The sequence below is a fragment of the Narcine bancroftii genome, chromosome 1, assembly GCF_036971445.1.
Source record: "Narcine bancroftii isolate sNarBan1 chromosome 1, sNarBan1.hap1, whole genome shotgun sequence".
Classification (NCBI taxonomy): domain Eukaryota; kingdom Metazoa; phylum Chordata; class Chondrichthyes; order Torpediniformes; family Narcinidae; genus Narcine; species Narcine bancroftii.
In genome coordinates, this window is record NC_091469.1 from 121,938,004 (window position 1) to 121,963,664 (window position 25,661).

General features: G+C 42.8%; 1 protein-coding gene across 3 annotated transcripts in view; it reads left to right on the forward strand.

Annotated features, from left to right (window-relative positions):
- The first annotated feature begins 368 nt into the window (after window positions 1-368).
- Window positions 369-25,661, forward strand: part of iqgap2 (IQ motif containing GTPase activating protein 2) — a 340,680-nt gene continuing 315,387 nt past the window's right edge. The window contains exon 1 of one of the 3 annotated variants that reach the window (XM_069937770.1): window positions 369-490. In XM_069937770.1, the coding sequence (XP_069793871.1) occupies window positions 448-490 (43 nt within the window). In that variant the 5' untranslated portion in view covers window positions 369-447. Of the gene's footprint in view, window positions 491-21,727; window positions 21,840-25,661 lie in introns of those variants that run through there. The other 2 variants (XM_069937765.1, XM_069937779.1) reach the window with 2 other exon arrangements.

A 25,661-nucleotide genomic window follows, 5' to 3' on the forward strand; every position in this document is an offset into this window, starting at 1 on the left:
CCTTGCCTGTTACCCCCTTGCCTGTTACCCCCTTGCCTGTTACCCCCTTGCCTGTTACCCCCTTGCCTGTTACCCCCTTGCCTGTTACCCCCTTGCCTGTTACCCCCTTGCCTGTTACCCCCTTGCCTGTTACCCCCTTGCCTGTTACCCCCTTGCCTGTAGAATTTTGTTTGAAGCTTTGTGCATGTCCCGGAACGGGAGGCGACCGCCTGAAAGTGTTCCGGCTCCGCTCGTCGGCGACCGCTGCGTGCGGGTGTGCGCGTCCCGGCCGGGGGGCTCGGGCGCGGTGCGGCCGGAGAGCGGCGCTCGCCGCCACGGGATCACGGGCTCGCTGGGGACGCGGCGCTTGCCAGTCAGCGAGCCGACGCGAGGGGAAGCGGGAGGGAGCGTGGCACAGGCGCGCGCGCGCGCGGGACATCGCACAAGACGGAGCCTGGAGCCACCAGCATGCAGGAGGAGAACGCGGCGCTGCACAGACCCCGCTATGGATGTGAGTGAGACCGTGACGGGTTGGAGTGGCCGCGTCCTGGGGGGGAAGCAGAGGGCGAGCCGCTCGCTGCCTTTCGGCCTCGTGTGCACAGCATTCGACTTCGGAGCAAGTTTGCAGGAACTTGGGTGGCGGGAAAGAACTAGATGCCGACAGGACTCGGGTGGTGTTTAAAAAGAAGTCCTGTGCTTGCAGCCTGTGTCCTCTACGTTGCCTTGAAGTGGGCTTCAGAAGGCGACGTGTCTTCAGATTTCCGGTTACTTCTGAAAATTACTTTCTTTCCTCTCTCTGGTCCAACATTTTCTGCCCTTTTAAAGGTAACTTTAAAAGGTTCACCTTTGCTGCCCTGTGCTTTCATTGATACACTCTCCACTGCTATTTTGTGGGGGGGTTTTGGAGGAGAAGGAGGGGGAGGGGGGAGGGGGGGGGGGGGGTCCCAACTTGGAACAGCTGTGAGTGTTGCTCACCCGTTTGTCGCTGGATCCGAGGCGGGAGTTGGAGGGGAGCGGCTCCAAGCCTCCTGTGGGCACCGATCACAGGGCGCTCCTCCTCGGGGTGCGGCCGCGCCCGAACCTTTCTTTGAAACTCCACTGGGGCTCAAGGTTGCATCGTCGACCTTCTGGCCCGAGTTTAGGGTCGCGTCAAAGTCACTGCAGCGAGTTGCGGGGCTGTCCAAAGAAAAGTCATTGATTGAAACCTTGGTGTGGGTGTGTGCAAATGCTCTCCTTGCCACCACTTCGTCCCGTTCGTCCGAACCCATCCTCGGCTTCTTTCCCACGCTTTGAGCGTTATTATCCGGCGTTGGCGAGACGTCTGCGGAGATTTCTGTGCAATGCCTTTGCTAAGGGTTATTAAATCAAGAAGCTGGACCTTTTCAGCAATTCAAACCAAGTGATTAAGATGACCCTTTTTTGCAAACTTTCGAGTGAGGGAGGCTGATTTCAACACAAACGAGACTTTGGATCTCGCTGGAGAAGTGGGGCTATTTTCGAGCATGCCTAACGCTTTGCTGCCTGAAATTCTTCCTCCTTGTTTGCTTAATGATTTGTGGAATTCAGTTGGGAAATAATGAAAGGAGGAAGCATTTACTCAAACTTTTTGCACCTGTTTCTTGGTCCCCAGATTCAAGTTTCAAAGGGTCATACTGCAAATGCTTCTGTGCATCAGGTGGAATCTTTTCATCGTCTGTCATTATACTCTGGACCAGGATTTCATGTATTTTAGTGTAAACAATCGCTATTTGTTGTTAAAAAAATATGTAAAGATTCCATGCATGTTTTTCACTTGGCTTCCTGCTAAAATTGGCGTGAGGTGCTCTTTGATTTGGACAGTCCCTGAGGATCAAAGTTGACTGGCTTCCACTCTGGTCTGTGGGTTCTGCGGTGAAGCCTCAGCCTGACCCAGCTGGTGAGCAGTGGGGTCACTGATGAGCGGGTGCCTTCCTTACCTTCCTCTTCCTGGGCTTTTGTGCTCCCACATATGGTGTTCTGTGCCATTCCACGTGGTCCTCCTCCAATCCGAGACGTGGTGAAACAGATTCCTGCGAGTCTATTGCCCGAGGAACACATTTATTTCCAAGCAGTCTCTTCCCCTGATGTCACCAGCACCTGGTGCTGGGTGCAGGAATGGTGTGGTCCGCACAATGCATTTGGAGCCTGCATCGAGGGGATGTTGCCTTGGGAGAGGACACTGGCTTGAGTTCGCTTCTACTTGTGGATTTGGAGGACTTTGAAAGTCTCCACAATGTCATCTCTGCGAGTGTGTGTGTTATAGGGCATGTTTCGGAGGCATACCTGGCATGAACCAGAAATCTGGAACAGGGTGAAATTTTGCATGTAAACATTTGAATTTTAAGGGAGGAAGGTTAATGGAATGTACTGGATGACCAGATTTGAGATTCAATTGATTCTCATGTCACACAAACAGTGCAATATTACATGGGATTTGTTTTTGCCTGCTGTCAGGTAGACATATTCCTCACTGGCACAAATTGCCTGCAGTGCCTCTTACAGTGAGAGAAAGAGAAGCAAAAGAAAGACCCCCTCAGAGTCACCGAGTGTCTGTGGATTCACCTCCAGTGTTGCTGCAGCCACACAGAGTCCAGACCAAACCATCAGCACCCCAAACTCCAGATCCGAACCTTCGACCCAGTCAGGAACCATTCGGTGCATCGGCACCCTCTCGCATCCCAGTTCAGATACCTGGTGGCCCCATCTCAGCCAGTCTTGAGCCAGACTCCAGCAGTCCGCAGCCTGATGTGAATCCCTCAACTGCAGTTACCAGCAGCCCACAGCCTCCATGGGTTCTTTGCCTCGAGTCACGAATACCCTGCCGCCTGTGTATCTCTTCCAACTGCAGGGTTGTGGAAAATGTGGCTTACTTGTGGATAAAAGGACAAATTACAAAGTTTAGTGCCATGAAGCAATTGACAGTGGAGTTATTCAAATAAGTGAACAGATTATGCAAATAATTGACTGAGGCTTTGTTGCAAAGTGATTGCTAAATCATTTAATCAGAGTGAAAAGTAATCTTTGTCAGTCAATTTTATTTATAACAACTTGTTTATATTTAAGAATGACTTGAAAAATTATAAAATTCAAATTTAAATCATTCTTATCTGTACCAGTTTACATTTAATGTTTCAAGTCTTCACTGGGCCAATATTTGATTAAAAAATTTTATATGCTGCAATGTAGTATAGGCTGAAGTTAAAGGATAGTGCTTTTAATAAGGTGATCTTAGCTACTATGGCAGTTTGTGTTGCTGGATTAAAGGGGAGGGAACTGACTGCTAACTGCCACTGAAAGTCTAAGGATTTGACTGGGTTCAGCTTTGTAAAATAACGTGTCAACATACCCGTCAATGATCCTGAAGGAATCCAGTAAAACCCCTGTGTCCTGTTTCTGAAGCTAGGGTGTTGTGTGGATGGGTGAACTAACGGTGAGACGTGCCAATTTTAAACATCAGTCTCTTTTTTCCTACTTTTTTTGGTCAGTTGCTTGAGGCAGCCAGTTGCTTGAATTCTGGATAATAGGTTTTACTGTAGTGACCTCAGCAGGTCGGTAATTCATTGGGGAACTTTTGAGGTGGAAAGGAAACAAAGGATTTCCTTGCTGGCTGACCCCAATCCGTGCAGATCGGCAACATCATCTCCTCACTGTCATTGTAAGGCGCCCACCCCCCCAAGGCTGTGTGCTTAGTTTTTTTTACTATGTTTCCTGTACATTCATTACTGCACAGACTAGTTCTGCTCCAATGCAATCAATTACGGTATTTAGACTGCAGAAATGTAACAACACAATCAAGGAATTTTGCCACCACACGGGCAGTCTGAAAAGGAATGAGCAGGAATTTGGAGTCAATTACTGCACCACAATTTATCCTGCAGGACCCCTACAACTTTTTGGAGGAAGCCTGCAGTGTAAATTGTACTGTAAAAATTTGTTGATGGTCATCCACTCTACTGCACGTCCAACCACCAGGACTGTTGGAATCAGGTACTTGCAGTCTAAAAAGGCACCCAAGTGCAAACGAGCTCATGGGCAGTTAATTTTCTCAGTGATTTTTTTTTTTTCTCTCTCTCCTGACATTGCAGTCTAAAAAAACATTAATAAATTCACTGACAACACTAGTGTTGTTGGCTGAATAACTGGAAGTGATGGGTCAGAAAAGGATTGAGAACTTGGTTGAGTGATGAGAGAACAAATCCCTCTCAAGACCAAGGAACTTATTGGATTTTGGGAAGGGGAGGCAGAGTAACTGTGCACTTCTCTGCATTGATGGGTCAGAGTGGAAAGGGCTAATTCCTGAGAGTTCATATTTCAGAAGACTTCGCCGTACATGAAGGCCACCGTGAAGAAGGTGCACCAATACCTCTAATGTCTGAGGACATTTGGCACATAATCAATCAAATACTTCTACAGGTGCACTACTCAAAAGTATTTTTACTGTTTGTATCGGAGTCTGGTTTAGTAATTCAAGTTACTAGGAATGCAGAAGGTAGCAGACGTAGCCAGGTTTTTGTCCCTTCCCATCCAATGAACACATCTGTGTGAAGTGCTGCATTAAGTAAATGCCAATCTCAAAGGACCCTCATCACAGCCTTTTCTCTCTGATACTTTTGGGGAGAAAGTACAGAGGCCTGAAGTTCAGCACCTCTGAATTGGTTCAAGAATTGTTTCTTTCCAAAGATCATCAGGCTCTTGGACCTCTCCTTGTTACACTAATCATAAAATACTCCGACACCACAAAAAAAGGTCTTTCTGCACGATTGTATCACCATTTTTAAAAATAAAGTATTGTAACTGTGAATGTTTATTATTTGTCTATTTTTTTGTAATAATTTAATGCATAATAATGCAATTTAAAAAAAAATGAAGTACCTGTTCATCTGCAAAAAACTAAGCACTGTATTTTGGTGCAAGTGTATATTGGTAAACTCCTTATCAATGGATTGGTTTAACCTATTTTACTTCAAATGCTGTCAAGAGTTCAATGTGAACATTGCATAAGGTGGATTATTCAAAATGACTGAACAATGTTGGCATTGTTTGCAGGTCACCTGCATTTTCCCAGGTTGCATTGTGTTTGTCAAGATAAGCAAAAACTCCAATCAGGTACATGATGTTTGCTTATAAAAATGCCTCTGACATCGCTCATTTTTTAAAAAAAATTATATATTTTTCCCCCTCCCCCACCCCAGCAAAAAGTTCCAATTTCCAGCTCACTAAAAATGCATTTCAATTCAAATGGAGAATTTCCTACTAGTTGTGGTGTACTTTAGTAATGGCCCCCCCCCCAAAAAAAGTGCATTCAAGAATTTCATTTGAAATGTATGCAGTTGCTTGGAAATTGGAGTGTGGATCAGAGTTCTTCTTGGCTTGTGCGAATATAAAGTGAATTATTTCAATTTTTTTTTTAAAGATACAGCACAATGACAGGCCTTTCCGGCCCATGAGCCTGTGCCTCCCAAATACACCAATTAACCTCTAAACCTCCATGCAGGTGATGGTGAGACACACTTCTTACAGACAGCGCTGGAATCAAACCTGATTTGCTGGTGCTGTAATAACGTTGCACTAATCACTACTCTAAATGGGCCACCCTCTACTAACTGTTCCACCCTTTTGCTCCTGAATGCTGGGGTTGAGAACATTGTGGTATCGATCTTTGCTCAAATGGTTAAAATTGCTGTTAACTTGTGTTGCATTGTTGCTAAGTGGTAATGATAGAACCATAGAACATTACAGCACAGAAAATAGGCCATTCACCACTTCTAGTTTGTGCTGACCATTATTCAGCTAGTTCCAATAACCTGCTCCCATTACGTAACCCTCCAGACTTCTCCCATCCAATTTATTTTTAAAACTCAAGATAGAGTCCACACCCATCACAATAGGATGGCAGCTCATTCCATCCTCCCACCACTCTCTTTTTTTTAAAATTTTTTATTTTTCACACCATAAATCACATTAGCCATGATATACACTATTTCTTTTTCACACATATACAGTGACTTTTTCTCCCCCCCCCCCTCCTCCCATGCCACCCCCCCACCCCCCTCTCATCCATTTTAGGTATACAATCTAGGTTGCATTAAGCCAGTCAGACAATGTTGTCATTCAACAAAAATACACCAGAAATTCTACTGAGTCCATTCTTTTCTTTCCTTCTCCTTCCATCAACTTAGGTAATGTTTGTCCCCGGTAGGTTTTTGCTATTGTATTTAATGTAAGGCTCCTATACTTGTTCGAATATTTCAATATTATTTCTTAACCTATATGTTATTTTTTTCTAATGGAATACATTTATTCATTTAAGTTTAGTAGTTTCTTCCTTTTAATTTGGTTATGTATTCCATTAATATTTAAAGTCATATAGTTCAGCGTAGCCCTTTTATATTTTGTTTATCTTCTCTTTCAGTTTTTCCATCATTACCTTTTTTCCTTTTCCATTTCTGTTTTCTTATTTTCAACTCTTTATAAGACAACATTCCTACAACATCCAACATTTTCCTTATTCTCCTATTTCTATCTTATTTATCCCCAATCTCTCCTTCCCCTCCTGAGTTGTCCTTTATCCCTTGTCGGACAACCACATCTCCCCTCTCCATTTGGATTTGTGAATCCACTCGCAAGCGTCAACTGATTTTGCAGTGACCGCTATTTCCCCCCACCCTGCCCCCCCCAGAAAAGATTTCACTTTTCATATGTCACAAAGGTCACTCTTTTAATTCCCTCCTTATTCTCTCTATTCCATTACCTTCCCTTATTAATTCTTGTCTATACTATCTATATTTTCCTCTAAGTACAGATACATTCACGTATGCACATTGTCTCTATTCACTCTTATACCTCTTTACCCGCATACATATCAATCGTGATCATTTTTACTCTCATTACCCGTCTTCATCCCTCAGTCTATTTTTGTCTTTACCCACATACATATCCATCGTGATCATTTTAACTCTCATTACCCGTCTTCCTCCCTCAGTCTATTTTTGTAATTGTTCTGCAAATTTTCGTGCTTCTTCTGGATCCGAGAATAGTCTGTTTTGTTGTCCTGGAATGAATATTTTCAATACCGCTGGATGCTTTAGTATAAATTTATACCCTTTCTTCCATAAAATCGCCTTTGCTGTATTGAACTCTTTTCTCTTCTTTAGGAGTTCAAAAGTTATATCTGGATAAATGAAGATTTTTTGCCCTTTATACTCCAGTGGTTTGTTGCCCTCTCTTACTTTTTCCATTGTCTTCTCCAGTACCTTTTCTCTTGTAGTATATCTTAGGAATTTTACTACAATAGATCTTGGTTTTTGTTGTGGTTGTGGTTTAGAGGCCAATACTCTATGTGCCCTTTCTATTTCCATTTCTTGCTGTAGTTCTGGACATCCTAGGGTCTTAGGGATCCACTCTTTTATAAACTCCCTCATATTCTTGCCTTCTTCATCTTCCTTAAGGCCCACTATCTTTATGTTATTTCTTCTGTTATGGTTTTCCATTGTATCTATTTTTTGAGCTAGTAGTTCTTGTGTCTCTTTAGTTTTTTTATTAGATTCCTCCAATTTCTTTTTTAAGTCTTCTACCTCCATTTCTGCTGCTACTGCCCGCTCTTCCATCTTGTCCATTTTCTTTCCCATTTCTGTTAAGGTCATCTCTATTTTATTTATTTTCTCTTCTGTGTTGTTTATTCTTTTTCTTAAATCCTTAAATTCCTGTGTTTGCCATTCTTTAAATGACTCCATGTATCCTTTAATAAGAGAAAGTATATCCTTTACCTTGCCTTTCTTTTCTTCTTCTATTTCACTGTACTCTTCCTCTTCCTCTTCTTCCTCTGGGTTGGCCATCTGTTGTTTCTTTGGTGCCCTTTCCTCCTCTTCTTTCTTGTTTCTATTGTCTTCTGTGGTCTCTTCTTGCTGCAGGTGTTCTGCAGCTGTCGTTGCCGGCTGTGGAGATCGACTCCCCAGCTGGTCCCCCCTCCCGTCGGTGTGTTTTTTTTTCATTCGCATCGCGCATGCGCGATTCCTCGCGCATGCGCGGTTGCGCACTTTTACTCGGCTCAGCGAGCCATTTTTGTAGTCCATTATTTACCGACCTGAGGGAGCGGGTTTCTCTCTCCGCAGCGAGCCTCTTCGGACAGGTAAGGCCTTCACCTTTTTCCTCCTTTGTCTTCTCTTCCTCTCTTCTTACTCTTGCTTTCGATTTTTCTTTTTTTGTCGCCATCTTCTTTCCACCTTTATACTCACTTTTCTGTAACTTTTATTTCTGTGCCTTTGTGTTTTCCTTTGTTTTTCCCGACTTTTCTGGAGAGGGCTGGAGTTCACCGTCCGGCCACTACTCCATCACGTGACTCCTCCTCCAGCGAGATCAGGTTTACGGAACAGCACACCTGTCTGACAGTGCCTCCCGCTCGCACTTCCAAGCCACCGAACGCCGCCTCTCGTCACTCCCACCACTCTCTTGAGTGAACAGATTCCCCGTAAACCTTTCCCCTTTCTGCCTAAAGCCATGTCCTCTCGTATTTATCTCTCCTAATCTCAGTGGAAAGAGCCTACTTGCATTTACTTTGTCTATACCCCTCATAATTTTGTAAACCCCTATCAAATTTTCCCTTATTCTTCTGCATTCCAAGGAATAAAATCCTTCCCTGTTTAATCTTTCCCTGTAACTCAACTCCTGAAGACTTGGCAATATCCTAGTAAATCTTCTCTGTACTTTTTCAATCTTAATGATAACCTTCCTGTAGCTAGGCAACCAGAACGCACACAATCTTCCAAATTTGGCCTCACCAATGTCTTGTACAACTTCAACATAATATCCCAACTCCTATACTCAATACTTTGATTTATAAAGGCCAAGATGCCAAAGCTTTCTTTACAATCTTGACCACCTCCAACGCCACCTTCAGGGAACAATGTACCTGTATTCCCAGGTCTCTTTGCTCCTCCACACTCCTCAATGCCCTACCATTTACAGTGTATGTTCTTCCTTGATTTGTTCTTTCAAAATGCAATACCTCACACTTGTCTGCATTAAATTCTATCACCTATTTACTGGCCCATTCTCTCAGTTGGTCCAGATTCCTCACTGTCCACTACACCTCCTACCTTTGTGTCATCAGCAAACTTGATGATCCAATTGACCAAGTTTTCTTCCATATCATTGATATAGACAACAATGGTCCCAACTCCGATCCCTGTGGTACACCACTCATCACAGGCTTCCAGTCTGAGAAGCAACCATTCATGACCACTCTGTTTTCTCCCATGCAGCCAATTTTGAATCCAATTTACAATCCCTCTATGTATACCTTAACCTTCTGAACTAACCTCCCATGTGGGACCTTGTCATAGACCTTACTAACTAAAGTCCATGTAGTCAACGTTCACAGCATTTCCTTCATCAACCTTCTTGGAAACTTCCAAGATTTGTTAAACACAGCCTACGACGCAGCTGATTGTCCTTAATCACCCCATAGCTGTCCAAATTCCTATATATCCTCTCTCTTAGAAATCCTTCCAAATAATTTACCTACTACTGACGTCAGGCTCACTGACCTATAGTTACTTGGTTTACTTTTGGAGCCTTTTTAAACAGCAGGACAACATGAGCCACTCTCCAATTCTCCAGCACCTCTCTCGTGGCTAAGGACATTTTGAATACATCTGTCAGGGCCCCTGCAATTTCAGCACTTGTCTCCCTCTGGGTCCAAGGGAATATCATATCCAGCCCAGGGGATTTGTCTACATTTATTCGCTGTAAGGCAATCACCTCCTCCTCCTTAATCTCCATATGTTTCATGACACTTCTATTTGTTTCCCTTCCATCTGGCCGTTTCTTGAGTAAATACTGATACAAAAAAAACAGTTTAAGATCTCTCCATTTTGTGAGGATCCACACGTTGATGATGTTAACTTATTTTGCTAAGGAAAAAAAATGTAAAATTAAAGCTGAAAATTATTAAATAATTTGATTGTTCATCTGCTTTGTATTTTTTTTGTTTGATTATAAAACTACAGCACAAGAAACAGGCCATTTGACCACTCTAGTCTGCTGACCATTATTTTCCTAGTCCCACAGACCTGGTCCTATTCCATAATCCTTCAGGCCTCTCCCATCCATGCACCTATCCAATTTATTCTTAAAAAGAAATACGATCGAGCCTGCATTCACCGCATCAGATGGCAGCTCATTCCACACTGCCGCCACTCTCTGAGTGAAGAACTTCTCCCTAATGTACCCCCTAAACCTTTCCTCTTTGTGCCTAAAGCCATGTCCTTTCGTATTTATATTCCCCAATCTCTGGAAAAAGCATATTCTCATCCACTCTATCTTTACCTCTCAAAATCTTGTAAACCTCTTTCAAATCTCCCCTTATTCTTCTTCATTCCAAGGAATAAAGTTCTAACCTGTTTAATCTTTCCCTGTAACTGGACTTGTGAAGACCTGGCAACATTCTAGTAAATCTTCTCTGCACTCTTTCAGTCTTAATTGATATCTATCCTGTAGTTAGGTGCCCAGAACTGCACACAATATTCCAAATGTGGCCTCACCAATCAATGTCTTAAACAACTTCAACGTAACATCCCAACTCCTATACTCAATACTTTGATTTACAATGAAGGATATATAACTTCAGGCAGGGTTTTTTCCTTTTTTTCTTTCTTTTTTGAGGAGAGTAGGGGGAAGAAAATATAAAATGATGTATTCCTTTTGCATTGTTTTATTATTCTGTATGATTATGGATAAGTACTGTATTTGTTAGTGAGACAAATGAAAAATATTTTAAAAAAAATCTTTGATTTATAAAGGCTAAGATACCAAAAGTTTTCTTTACCACCCTGTCCACATGCGACACCACCTTCATGGAATGATATATTTATATTCTCAGATCTCTCTGCACCGCCGCACTCCTCAGCGCCCTATCATGAACTGTCTATCTCCTACCTTGGTTTGCCCTTCCAGAATGCATCACCTTGCACTTGTCTGCATTAAACACCGTCTGCCATTTTTTTGGCCCATTCTCCCAGCTGGTCCAGATCCCTCTGCAAGCTTTGAAAATCTTCCTTGCTGTCCACAAAACCTCCTATCTTTGTGTCATCAGCAAAATTGCTGATCAATTTCACCACATTATCATCGGATTATTGATGTGTGCAACAAATAACAATGGTCCCAACACATCCACTAGTCACAGGCCTCCAATCTGAGAAGCAACCACCCTCTGTCTTCTCCCACACAGCCAATTATATAATGCATTATTGTTAAGCTCTTGTTAACTAGAGAAGCTTGCTTTTTGGTGAGATGTATTCTTGAATGTAGTTGTTTGCACTCAGCTTTGCTATCCAATGTTTTATTAAAGCTAATAAAGTTCACAGTGATTGCTGTTAGATTCGGTCTATCTGAGACTGGCCATACTACCAGCCCCCCCACATCTCCATCGGGCACACAAAACTCAAAACGGTCAACCAATTTACCTATCTCGGCTGCACCATTTCATCAGATGCAAGGATCGACAATGAGATAGACAACAGACTCGCCAAGGCAAATAGCGCCTTTGGAAGACTACACAAAAGAGTCTGGAAAAACAACCAACTGAAAAACCTCACAAAGATAAGCGTATACAGAGCCGTTGTCATACCCACACTCCTGTTCGTCTCCGAATCATGGGTCCTCTACCGGCACCACCTACGGCTCCTAGAACGCTTCCACCAGCGTTGTCTCCGCTCCATCCTCAACATCCATTGGAGCGCTCACACCCCTAACGTCGAGGTACTCGAGATGGCAGAGGTCGACAGCATCGAGTCCACGCTGCTGAAGATCCAGCTGCGCTGGATGGGTCACATCTCCAGAATGGAGGACCATCGCCTTCCCAAGATCGTATTATATGGCGAGCTCTCCACTGGCCACCGTGACAGAGGTGCACCAAAGAAAAGGTACAAGGACTGCCTAAAGAAATCTCTTGGTGCCTGCCACATTGACCACCGCCAGTGGGCTGATAACGCCTCAAACCGTGCATCTTGGCGCCTCACAGTTTGGCGGGCAGCAGCCTCCTTTGAAGAAGACCGCAGAGCCCACCTCACTGACAAAAGGCAAAGGAGGAAAAACCCAACACCCAACCCCAACCAACCAATTTTCCCTTGCAACCGCTGCAATCGTGTCTGCCTGTCCCGCATCGGACTGGTCAGCCACAAACGAGCCTGCAGCTGACGTGGACTTTTTACCCCCTCCATAAATCTTCGTCCGCGAAGCCAAGCCAAAGAATCTGAGACTGGCATCTAAACATTAGACTTGATCAAATATGTGTTTGATGTGGGTATTTTTGAAACTATTATAATCATTAGGATTATCCAGGACAAAAATATTCTGTTTTTATACATTCCAACCTGACTTTTGCCTTGTATGTAAAAAGGATGAAGTACCGAATATTGATCATGAATAGAGGACATGTAATAGTATGCAAATCATCTGACCTCATTGAAGTTCTGAGCTGGGCTGTTGGTACAGTCTGAAAAGACTGAAGTCCTACAGTGGCTTTTAAATTTATAAATTTAAATTAAAATTTAAAATGTTTAAATTTAGACATCACAGTAACAAGCCATTTCGGCCCACGAGTCCATGCTGCCCAATAACACCCAATTGTACTACAACCCCTGGTACGTTTCAAAGCGTGGGACGAAACTGGAGCCTCCAGAGGAAACCCATGCAGACTTAGAGAGAACATTCAATCTCCTTACAGACAGTGTGGGATTCTAACCCTGGTCCTGATCACTGGTGCTGTAATGGCATTGTGCAAACTATTCTGCTCCATTGTTTTATCAGAATGTGCAATAAAATTGAGTCCCCTCAAGATCTATTTCAAAAACTAAGCTTAAATGTGAAGTGATATTGTATAACAAAATGAAGCCTGGCAGTATTCTCATGTATTATGTGTGGACATAATTTTGAGCTAAATGTCTCCAGTTGTTGGAGAGCTGTCTTGGATTAATAGCATGACTAGTAACATCTCTTTGACTTTTCCATGGAATACAGTTTCAGATTTCTCTTGAGTGTCTTGGACAATGTTGACAATTGTATCTTGTAGATCATTCTGAGAAAGGGTGTGCAGTTGTCCTAGGCATAAGAAGCATTTGGACAGGCACACAAACAGGCAAGGAATAGAGGGATGCAGATCATGTGCAGACAGATGGGGTTCATTATTATAGCACAGTGGTTCTCAACCTTTTTCTTTCCACTCACATACCACTTTAAGCATTCCCTATGCCATCGATGCTCTGTGATTAGTAAAGGATTGCTTAAAGTGGTACATGAGTGGAAGGGAAGGTTGAAAATCACTGCTCTAGACCCAATTGTTACTGAAATATTTTGCTTGAGAAAAATTGTCATTGGCCCATTTCCTTTGGAGTTATGAAACCGTGCACATAACGAGTCAATTAAGGACAATTAAACTGTGGTTTTCAGACCTTTTCTTTCCACCCACACACCACCTTAAGCAATCCCTTACTAATCTCAGAGGATGAGATAGCAAGGCATGTGGAAATTTCCAGTGGAATTAGACAAAATAAATATGAATTTCTAGGAGGTAATTGGTGTTTGACAAATAAATTGGAGCTTTTCGAGGTTGTAACTTGCAGAATGGATGAAGGAGAGGTAACTCATGTGATGTAATTGGATTTTCATAAAACTTAATCCAAAGTGCCACATAGGTTAATATGCACAATTTAAAGCATTGGTATAAGGCAATGGGAGGGGATTTTTTTAATTTGAAGTAGAAAGTAATGGAATATCACAATGGTTAAGCTTTAGCTATTCACGACTCCTCCGTGATCTGGATGAGAAAACAGAATGTAATATCATGTAGTAATGATTGTGTGCAAGATGCAAAGAAGCTTCAATGTGACTTGGATGGATTGAGTAAGTGGACAAAAATGTGGCCCATGTAGTGTTATGTGGATAAATGTGAAGTTGGGAAGATTCTTCCCCCACCCACCTCCTTTTTCATTTTCCTGTAATGTGTTCTCTCTCGCTCTCTCTCTCTCTCTCTCTCTCTCTCTTGTGTCCATATCTCTGATTCTCACCCACACTAGTGGAAATTTAGAGTGAATTTAACCTGTCAGCATATCTTGGAAGTACAGGTAGTCTTCATCTTACAATAGGATTATGTTCCAGCACTTCCTTTGTAAGTAAAAAAAAGTCGATGATGGCCAGTGACATGGGGCTGTTGGGAGAGAGCGGGATAGTGCAATGGGATCAGTGTGGGAACTGATAGCAGGCTGTTGGGAGAGAGTGGTGCAATGGGATCAGTGTGGGGACCGACACGGGGCTGTTGGGAGAAAATAGGGTAGTGCAGTGAGATCAGTGCGGGGACTGACACGGGGGTGTCGGGAGAGAGTGGGGCAGTGCAGTGGGGTCAGTGTGGGTCTGATAGCAGGCTGTCAGGAGACACTGAACATCATAGCCTAGCCAAAATTTGAAGTACAGTACGAATTCTACCATCGTAACTTTGAAAAATCGTAAGTCGGACTATCGTAAGTCAGGGACTATATATAAAAACATAACCGATGCACCTGTGGAAAGCCCACAGAGCTTTAGGGATAAAGTGCAATTTCCATACAGTTAACATTAAGTCAGGATCAACCCTAAATCACTGAAGTGATGTGACAACAGCATTATTAATTTGCTATAAATAGTGAGAGAACACTAGCAGTATTGTGTCCACTCTTCGTTAAGCAATGGTATACGTGGGAAGTGCAGTGAAAATCTTGGGACTATGGAGAGGTTGGATCAATTTGGTGTGTATTCACTGGAGCCGAGATAGAGGAATGAGAGGTAATTTAGAGGTACACAATTCTGACAGGGTGAGGTAGGCTGAATGCAGGGAGGATGCTTTCTCCTGGCTGGGGAGAGTGGGATGAGGGGTTACAGGGCCACAGAGTTTAGATTGAGATGAGAAATTTCTTCACTCAGTGGAGAACCAATGGAATTCACCACCACAGAGTTTGAAGAAAAGGATAAATAAATTTCTAGATACAAATAACATGATGGACGTGGACATGATTGGGATAACTGGCTTCTACCATTTACTATATTTCCAGTCAGTTGCTGAAAGTATGAAAAAATGAGATTATTGTTCTACACACAAGTATACACATGCACCAAAATTCTTACAGGTACTTTTGATTAAAAAAAAACTACAATAGAATACATTGCTGCAGTATGTAAGGATATAATAAATATAAATGATAAATAATATTCTCAGTTACAGTTAGTGCAAGAAAAGTGGTGTTTCAATATTGCAGATAGGTGTTGGTGGTGCTGGAGTAGTTTAGAATATGGATAGGAAAGGGATGTTCAAGATCCTGATTCTGTTTATTTTTTTGTGAAGGTGGGGGGGGGGTGCGCGGAAGAAACTGCTCTTTAACCTAGAGGTGCTGGACTTCAGGCTTCTGTACCATCTACCTGAAGGCAGCAGCAAGGAGAAGTTGTTACTGGGGTGATGGGGGTTCTTTTACGATGAGCAGTGCCTTTCATAAATGTCTTCAATGGATGGGATGTCAGAGCCAGTAACGGGCTTGACTAGTTTTGCTGCTTTCTGCAGCCGTCTGTGTTCTTGGACCATGATGCAATCAGTCAGTATAATTTCCCCAGTTTGATCAAGAAGGAAAGCACCAGGAGAGTGGAGAGCACCCCTGCGGCTATTCCTCTCAGTCACAGGTATAATGTATTAGATGCTGTTGAGGGGGATGACCTGATAGAGGATTGTCACAGTGACCATGTCACTGGCATTGAGCCTGGCACTGTGGTGCAGAAGGGAAGGAAGAGAAATGCAGTGGTCTAGGGGACTCCATTGTCAGGGGTACAGACAAGGGATTCTGTGAGCCTGATAGATATACCTGCTTGGTGTGTTGCCTCCCAGGTGCCAGGGTGCGAGGTATCTCAAATCAGGTCCAGAGTATTCTGAGAGGAGAAGGTGAGCAGCCTGATGTCTTGGTATATGTGGGTACCAATGACATAGATTTTAAAAAAGGTTCTGAAGGGGGATTACAGTGAGTTAGGATGGAAGCTAAGAGATAGGATCTCCAAGGTAGTGATCTCTGGATTGCTCCCTGTGCCGAGTGCAAGTGGGGGCAAAAATGGAAGGATCAGACGGATGAATGTGTGGCTGAGGGGCTGGTGCAGAAGGCAGGGGTTCAGACTCTTAGAACATTATGATCTCTTCTGGGGGAGGCATGATCTCTACAAGAAGGACAAGTTATACCTGAACCCAAAAGGGGCAAATATCCTGGCAGGCATGTTTAATAGACTTGTTGGGCATGGTTTAAATTAAATTGGCGGGGGGGATTGAAACCTGAGTGATAGGGCAATGGATAGGAAAGAAAAAATAGGAAATGAAAAGGGCAGAAGGAGCAGAAAAGGATCAGAGAGTGTGACCAAGTGTGTCAGGTAACAAGGGTGTGGGGAGTAACAGGTTAAATGTATTACACATGAACGCATGGAGTATAAGAAATAAAATGAATGAGCTTGAAGCTCGACTGCATATTGGAGGGTATAACGGAGACATGGCTGCAGGAGGGCCAGGATTGGGAAATTAATATTCCAGGGTATATGATCTATCGAAAGGACAGACAGGTGGGTTGGGGGGGGGGGGGGTGGTTTGGATGGCTCTGTTGGTGAAGAACGATTTTTAGTCCCTTGACCAACATTAGAGCAGGGGGAGTAGGATCTATTTGGATAGAGTTGAGGAATTGCAAGGGCAAGAGGACCATAATGGGAGTCACATACAGGCCCCCAAACAGTAGCTCGGATATAGGAGGCAAAATAAATCAGGAGTTAAGATTGACATGTCAGAATGGTAATGATACAGTTGTTATGGGGGATTTCAACATGCAGGTAGACAGGGGGAAAATCTAGCTGGTGCGGGACTGCAAGAAAGTGAGTTTGTAGAATGTCTCTAGGATACATTCTTAGAGCAGCCCGTGATGGACTCTGCCAGAAGGAAGACCATTCTGCATTTGATGTGTAATGATGCGGATTTGATACGGGACCTTGAAGTAGGGGAGACATTAGGTAATAGCGACCATAATTTGGTGAGTTTTTATTTCTGATTTGAAAGGGAGAAGGAAAGAAAGTCTGAAGTATCAGTATTACAGTTGAATAAAGGGGATTATGCAGCCATGAGGGAGGAGCTCACCAAAATACAATGGAAGGATATCCTGGCTAGGAGAACAGTGGGGAAAAAAATGGCAGGTATTTCTGGGCATTTTTCAGAAGGTACAGACCAGTTCATTCCAAAGAGGAAGAAAGGTTCTAAGGCGAGCAAAGGGCAACCGAGGATGACAAAAGAAGTTAAGAACAGTATCAAGAGCAAGGAGAGGATGTATAATATAGTAAAGAGGAGTGGGAAACTGGAGGATTGGGAAACCTTCAAAGAGCAACAGAAGATAACTAAGAAAGCTATATGGGAGGGAAACAAATGAGGTACGAGAGTAAACAAGCCAATAATATAAAAGGGGATAATAAAAGCTTCTTTAGTTATGTAAAGAGGGAAAAATTAGTTGGGAACAAAATAGGGCCCTTAAAAACAGAAACGGGCGAAATTATTATGGGATCCAAGGAAATGGCTGACGAGTTTAACAGATCTGTCTTCACCAAGTTAAAAAAGGTAAAAGTCAGATAGGGGTAGAGGTCATGCAGTATCGAAGGAATTGATAGAAATTCCAACGGTAAGGGAGGAATTGATGCCAATCCAGATTCGGAAGCATGTGGTCTTGTAAATTGAAAGGACTTGAAGTCTGATAAGACCTGATGGGCTGCATCCTAGGGTGCTTAGGGAGGTTGCTCTTGAAATTGTGGTCACATTGGTTGACATTTTCCAATGTTCTATAGATTCAGGAGGGGTGGCTGTGGATTGGAAAGTAGCTAATGTTGTGCCACTTTTTTAAGGAGGGAGGGAGAAAACGGGCAATTATGGACCGGTTAGCCTGAAGACAGTAGTGGGGAAGATATTAGAATCTATTATAAAAGATGAAATAACAGAAGACTTAGACAAATAATAGTATCGTTACAAGTCAGTATGGATTTCTGAAGGGAAAATCATGCTTGACTAATCTTTTGAAATTTTTCAAGGATGTGGCGAGGAGGGTGGACATGGGAGAGCCAGTGGATGTGGTGTACTTGGACCTTCAGAAGGCTTTTGATAAGGTCCTGCACAGGAGATTAGTAGGCAAAATCAGAGAGCATGGTATTGGGAATAGGGTGCTGACATGGATAGAAAGCTGGTTGACAATCAGGAAACAGAGTTGGGTCAACGGGTCACTTTTGGGATGGCAGGATGTGACAAGTGGGGTCCCGCAGGACTTGGTGCTGAGTCCTCAGTTGTTTATCATGTATATTAATGATTTAGATAAGGGGATTATAAATAACATTAGCAAATTTGCAGATGACACGAAACTGGGTGGCAGTGTGAAGTGTGAGGATGTTAGGAAAATACAGGGAGCTTGGATAGGTTAGGTGAGTGGGCGGATGCATGGAAGATGCAGTTTAATGTAGATAAATGTGAAGTTAACCACTTTGGTGGCAGAAACAGGAAGGCAGATTATTATTTAAATAGAGTCAAGTTAGGGAGTGGGGTAGTGTATTGTGATCTAGGTGTACTAGCTAGCATGCAGGTCAACATGTATATAAAAAAAAAAGGCAAATGGCATGTTGGCCTTTATAAAAATGGGAATAGAGTATAGGAGTACAGATGTCCTTCTGCAGTTGTACAGGACCCTGGTGAGACCACACCTGGAATATTGTGTCCAGTTCTGGTCTCCTAATTTGAGGAAGGACATTCTCACTATTGAGGGAGTGCAGCATAAATTTACAAGGTTAGTTCCCGGGATGGTGGGATTGACGTATGCAGAAATGTTGGATAAATTGTATATGTTGTATATGTTGGAACTTAGAAGGATGAGGAGAGATATGATTGAGGTATGTAAGATTATTAAGGGATTAGACATAATAGAAACTGATTACATGTTCCAGATGTTGGGAGAGACGAGGACTAGAGGCCATAGTTTAAGAATGTAGGGAAAGCCCTTTAGGACAGAGATGAGAATTTTTTTTTTAACGCAGAGAGTTGTTGGTCTGTGGAATACTTTGCCGCAGAGGGTGGTAGAGGCAGGTTCTCTGGATACGTTTAAGAGGGAGTTAGATAAGGTTCTTGTGGACAGGGGAATTGAGGGTTATGGGGAGAAGGCAGGGGCAAGGTACTGATAGTAGAAGATCAGCCATGATCTAAATGAATGGCGGTGCTGGCTCGATGGACTGAATGCCCTATTCCAGCACCTATTGTCTATTGATGATATGCCAGATCTCCTCAAAATTATTAGAAAGTAGAGGTGTTTGTGTGCCGCCTTCATAGTTTCCTTGACCTGCTGGCTCTAGGGAAGGTCTTCCAATATGTGGACTCCCAGGAACCTGAAGGTACTAATACACTTCCATCCTATCAATGAAGATGGGTGTATGGTCCTTTGGCTTCATTTTCCTAATTTAGTTCGGAGATGATGCATGGTAACAGGCCCTTCTGCCCTTGAGCCCATGCTACCTAAATACACCCATGTGACTAATTAGCTGGCTAACTCTGTACATCTTTGGAATCTACCTTGAGCTTCATGGCCTTGGTAATGTTGAGAGCAAGATTGTTGTTCTGGCACCACCAAATGAGATTCTTGATCTCCATCCTGTATTCTAGCTCATCATTTCCTGTTATTCAACCAGCAACGGTTGTGTCATCAGTGAATTGGTAGCCAAACTTGACTATGCACTCATGCATGCATGGCAGCCTTCAGATGCTCTTGTGTTTACAGAGAGAAGCATTTGAAAGTCCTGATCAAAATCTTCTAGTTCCGATTGAAGAGATTTACGAATAGCAGGAGGAGCTCTATACATCAGGTACCATCTGTGGATGGTTCCTCCAGTAGTTTATTTTTTTTATTCCATATGACAAAATCTGCGCACTCTTGTCTCCATGTGATCATGAATTACTTATGCTTCTGTTAAGTAAGAGCACTTTTTAACTGGATCATCCATGATAAACTTCTATTAGGTGTTTCTTTATATTAATGGCTGGGAATGACAAAGGCCATGCCAAATTTTCAGTGATCGGAAGTGGCTGAGCAGTCAGTTTTGTCCATTTCCCATCCACCACTCCAACCCCAAAATATTGTTGCTGAGAATTCTGTGACGCTGAGAGCTAAAGAAGTTCCAATTGTAAATTAATTCAAGGTTAAAGATGAGGTCAAAACAAGGATTTTTGTTCTTGAGATCCTTGATTCTCTCCATTTAAGAGATAACAAATTGTTCTGGATAAAGGTTTCATAAATTGTGATACCCATTATTTTGGAGGCAGGTTTGGTTGTAAAGTTCAAATTTATTATCATCCAAATGCACAAGTACAACCCAATGAAACCACGTTCTCCAGTCCTTGGTGCAAAACATGGAGACAAACAATACATATGCAGGACAAATAGGCGTGTATAAAAATAAATAAATATAATTTAGTAAATGTTGGAGTCTCAGATGGTTAGTGTGAGCAGTTCCTTTGGTTGTTCAGCATTCTCATTGCCCGTGGAAAGAAGCTGTTCCTTACCCTGGTGATGCTGCTTCTGATAGTCGTCTAGCTCTTTCCAGATGGAAGTAGTAGACAGATGCCATGTGTTAGGGTAATAGGGGTCCTCAAACATTTTTGCACTTTGTCTTCAGACAACTATCCCAGTAGATCATGTCGAAGATGGGGGGAGGGGGGGGAGGAGGGGAGAAGAGACCCCCATGATCCTCTCTGCCACATTTATGGACCTGTGGATTGATCTCTGAACCAATTCTTTACAGCAATGGTAGCCTCTGGTGATGTAGCCGGCAAATACACTCTCAATAGAGCTCCTGTGGAAGGTTGACATGATGGCAGCTGGTAGCCTTTCCTGCTTCAGTCTTCTCAGGAAGAGCAGTTGCTCCTGCACCTTCCTGACAAGTGAGGAGATGTGTATCCACGATAGGTCACTTGTTGAGTGGACTCCAAGGAACTTGGTGCTCTCTACTCTCTCCACTACAGAGTTGTTGATGTGTAGTGGAAGGTGGTCGTTGCTGGTCCTCCTGAAGTCCACGATCATCTGCTTTATCTTGTCCATGTCAAGAATACTCTCACGCCATATTACCATATTTTCCACCTCTTTAGTGCGATTCATTGTTGTTGCTGATGGGGCCAACTATTATTATGTCATATGCAAATGTGATGACTCTATCAGAGCTGGATCTGACAATGCAGTTTGGTCAGTAGTATAAGCAGGCTGAGCACTTAGCCCTGAGGTGTGACTGTGCTCAATATTTTAATACCGACCAGGACAGACTGTGGCCTTTTCATTAAGAGGTTCAGAATCCAGTTCCATAAAGGGGAGTTGAGTCCCAGTGAGGGCAGCTTCTCCACCAGCCTTTGGGGAATGATTGTATTAAACTCCAAGCTGAAGTTGATGAACAGCAGCCATGGCATATGAAGTAGCATTCTCCAGTTGGGTTAGGACAAAATGGAGGGATCAGACTATAGCACCATCAGTGGAATAGTTTCTTCTGTAGATGAATTGAAATGGGGCCAGTTTCTCTAGGAGGTCTGCTTTGATGGGTGCTACCACTAGACACTCAGAGTATTTCATAATGTTGGAGTCAAAATGAGGCTGTAGTCATTGAGGTATGTTGCTGTCATACTGGGATGATGGTGGCTGTCTTGAAACCCGCAAGGATGATGGACTGCTGCAGTGAAGTGTTGAAGAGCTCGATAAAAACCTTCGTCAATTGGTCTGTGTAGCCCTTTAGTACCCGATCAGGTATGTTGCCTGGTCTTGCTGCCTTGTGTGGGTTCACATTTGATAGGATTCCCTTCACCTTGTCTATTCAGGGGGCCCATTCATCAGGGAGGACATGAAGCTTTCTTTGGCATCATCCTTTTCTTCTCATCAAAGCATGCATAGAAGGAATTTAGTCTGGCAATGTAATGCAAGTTTATCAGGCCATTACCTTGAAGAAGATGATCCAGATAATATTCTTACCCAAGGCCTTTGAATCTTCATGTTACCCCTTCAGCAGATACACTAAATACTGCATTTCCTTGATATAAGCAATTCTGTACAAACTGGTCCATGATACAAACCTGAGGAGTTGCGTTTTGTTGATGCGTCCATTCAGTTAAGACCCCTTGCGAGAATTATCTAGTGAGTAAAAGTTAGACTGCTAAAGATACTTAAATGTTTTGAACCAGTCATCTGTGTTACTGAGTTAGATGCCTCATTGAGGGATTTGGTTGAATCTGTGACATTTGTAACATATTTGTTTGACGGAAACCGAAGACCACAATTATACTGACACTATCTAGAACTGTGCAGACTCTGAGATCACATATGGAAGGGAGATGCTGTATTTGTTTGGCATCAGTGAATGTGCAGCATTTGTTCTGTACACACACACAGTGCAGACTTTTTTTAGGATTCATCTTAAAAACATAGATTGAATAGTATGGTTTCAGAAGCAATGCAGTGAAAAGAAAGAAACTCTTTTCATGTCTGGTGCCAGTTCGTATTCCCACATGCGAGAATTTGTAGAGTATGCAGACCTTCCCTGGGGTGGGTCTTGTTTACTTTGGCTCTAATTTGAGGTTTATGGATCAGCCTTAATGAATTGCATTTAGAAGAGAAAATATTACATCTAAAATACTACCTGATTTTGGGGTAGAAACTTTGCCATTTTAATTTAATTTAGAATGATTTCATCTGTTTTCTAGTGTTTTAAGTATTCTTAAAAATTGCTGTCAGGAGCTGTGAAAGAACAGATGTAGAAAAGTGTATTTGATTTATGTGCATAATTTATGGCAGCTTCCTGTGTTTCCTGCAAGTTTCATTTGTAGTTTAACTAGATAAAGTGCATTTTTCATGTCGGAATCTAGGCAGTTAATGTGGGGGAGGGGAGGGATTGATGCAGAGCCTGACTCCTGTTGTTTAATGTCAACACATGGCCACTTCTCAGCTGAAGCCACTAAGTAGGGTTTTGAAGGCTGACAAGGTGCTCCTCTGTGTTGATGATGTTGGGAGTGGAGATTTTTTTTAAAAAAAGGGTACTCACACTAAGCATCGAAGGAAGAAAGATTCATGATATGAGTGGATGGTGGAGTCCTGGAGGGAATTTTGCCAGCCGAATGCTGAGGGGTGAGAGGATATGTTGCCCGAACATCAGACTGAAACTGCCAGGAATGTTAAAGTATCACTGTTTGAAAGTGAAGGTTGGTGTGGTTAAAGGTGAAGGCAGGGAGAAGACTTTGCAGGTCTGGGAGAGAGGGGAAGGTGTAACAAATGATAATGGAGGGAAGATGGGATCATCCCATCTCTTTTCGTCTCGTCTCTCGCTTACATCTGTAACTCCGATGACCTTCCAGGGCTGTCTGAACTTGTTCCCTTATAAGCATCTTCTTTGGCTTGGCTTCGCGGACGAAGATTTATGGAGGGGGTAAAAGTCCACGTCAGCTGCAGGCTCGTTTGTGGCTGACAAGTCCGATGCGGGACAGGCAGACACGGTTGCAGCGGCTGCAGGGGAAAAATGGTTGGTTGGGGTTGGGTGTTGGGTTTTTCCTCCTTTGCCTTTTGTCAGTGAGGTGGGCTCTGCGGTCTTCTTCAAAGGAGGTTGCTGCCCGCCAAACTGTGAGGCGCCAAGATGCACGGTTTGAGGCGATATCAGCCCACTGGCGGTGGTCAATGTGGCAGGCACCAAGAGATTTCTTTAGGCAGTCCTTGTACCTTTTCTTTGGTGCACCTCTGTCACGGTGGCCAGTGGAGAGCTCGCCATATAACACGATCTTGGGAAGGCGATGGTCCTCCATTCTGGAGACGTGACCCCCCCAGCGCAGCTGGATCTTCAGCAGCGTGGACTCGAAGCATCTTATGATGCAACTAATGGACTCCAAAAGTGTCCCAGTGTAGGCAAACCCCTTTTAAAAAATTTTTAAAAACCAGATGGCTTGGTAATCATAGCTTGGCAAATGAAGCAATGGATGATTAGAATTATTCTTGCACATTATGATACAATCTGCAATTTAATGTCTAAAAATACTTGTTGAAACAAATTCAATATTAGCTTTTCAAGAGAACGGAAGAAATAGATTCAGGAATAGACCATTCAGTCCCTTGTGCCTGCTCCGCTATTTAATAAAATTGTATTTGATCTTGAATCTCAGCACTACTTTCCTGCAGAAGCCCCATGTTCTCTTAATATATAAAAAAATCTGCCTTTATTTTGAATATACTCAACAACCTTGCCTCTATAATCGTCGAGGATCTAAAATTCCAAAGCCTCGCCATCCACCAGATAAAGGAATTTGTTTGGATATCTGTGCTAAATGGGTGATTCAATATTTTGACATTTTGATCACTCGTCCCGGACACTGCGCTGAGGGAAACAGCACCTTTGCATCTACCCTGTCAAAACTCATAATAATTGTAAATTGTATTGAAATTGCCACTAATTTCAAGAGTATAGGTCTGATCTGCCTCACTTGGCATTCCAGAAAACAATCTGGTAAACTTAATTCAGTCCCTTCATTGTGCAGAATATCCCTCTTTGAGTAGAGAGACCAGGCTTGTATTCACTGTTCCTGATGTGCCTTCGCAGGGATCTTTTATAATTGGGGCAAGGCATCTTTGTCCTTCTTTTCAAATCCTTTTGCAGTGTACCATTTGCCTTCCTAATTACTTGCTCTATTTGTGTGGACTACCTTTAATAATTCAAATGAAAGGACACCCAGCTCCCCCTGAGCACATGCATTTTCAGTCTCTCACTATTTTACTAAAAAATGCTCTACCTTTCTTTTCTTTTTCTTTAAAAAGTGGATGATTTCAGAATTTTTGATATAACATTCCTTGACTATTCCATTAATCTGCCCATATTTCGCTTTAACTTCCCCTTGTATTCTTTTTGCAGCCTACACTGCCAATACCCTTTATAATATTTTCAAATTGTTAACAGTTAACTTGTGCATCTAAATGATCAAAACAGACATTAGGAGTAGACATCAAAACCAATCCCTGGGTCACTGTCTTGCAACCTGAAAATGAACAATGTATTCTTGCTTCTTTTTGCTAGCGAACCAGACCTCGATGTACTACCAGTTCATTACACCCCCCCCCCCCCCAGATTATGCATCCCAATTTTGTTTAATAAGCTTTTAATTATCAAAAGCCTTCTGAATCTCCATATACACCATCCACTATTTTCCCCTTATCCTGCAAAATTCCAACAGATTTGTCAATTTCTTATAAATCAGTCATTATGTTCTAAGTTTCCTGTTACCGCTTCCTTAATAGATTCTTGTATTGTCTCTTCTACCAAGTGACTGATTTTTGGCTTGTCCATCTTTCTTGATGGATGATAGTTGGTGGGAGGATATAGGAAATCATGGCAAATAAGTGGACACCTGGAATGGTTGTGATGCTAAGGTTATGGCGAAGCAACTTCATGCAAACAGTTTTGAATATGCATGGCCATCTTGTTGCAGTTAGTTGGTCAAAATTTTGCAATTTAAATTTTGAAGAATAAGGCCATTGGATTCAACACCATTGTTCTCAGGGAAAGAATTATAAGGGCTATAGCTAGTAAAGAGGGATGTG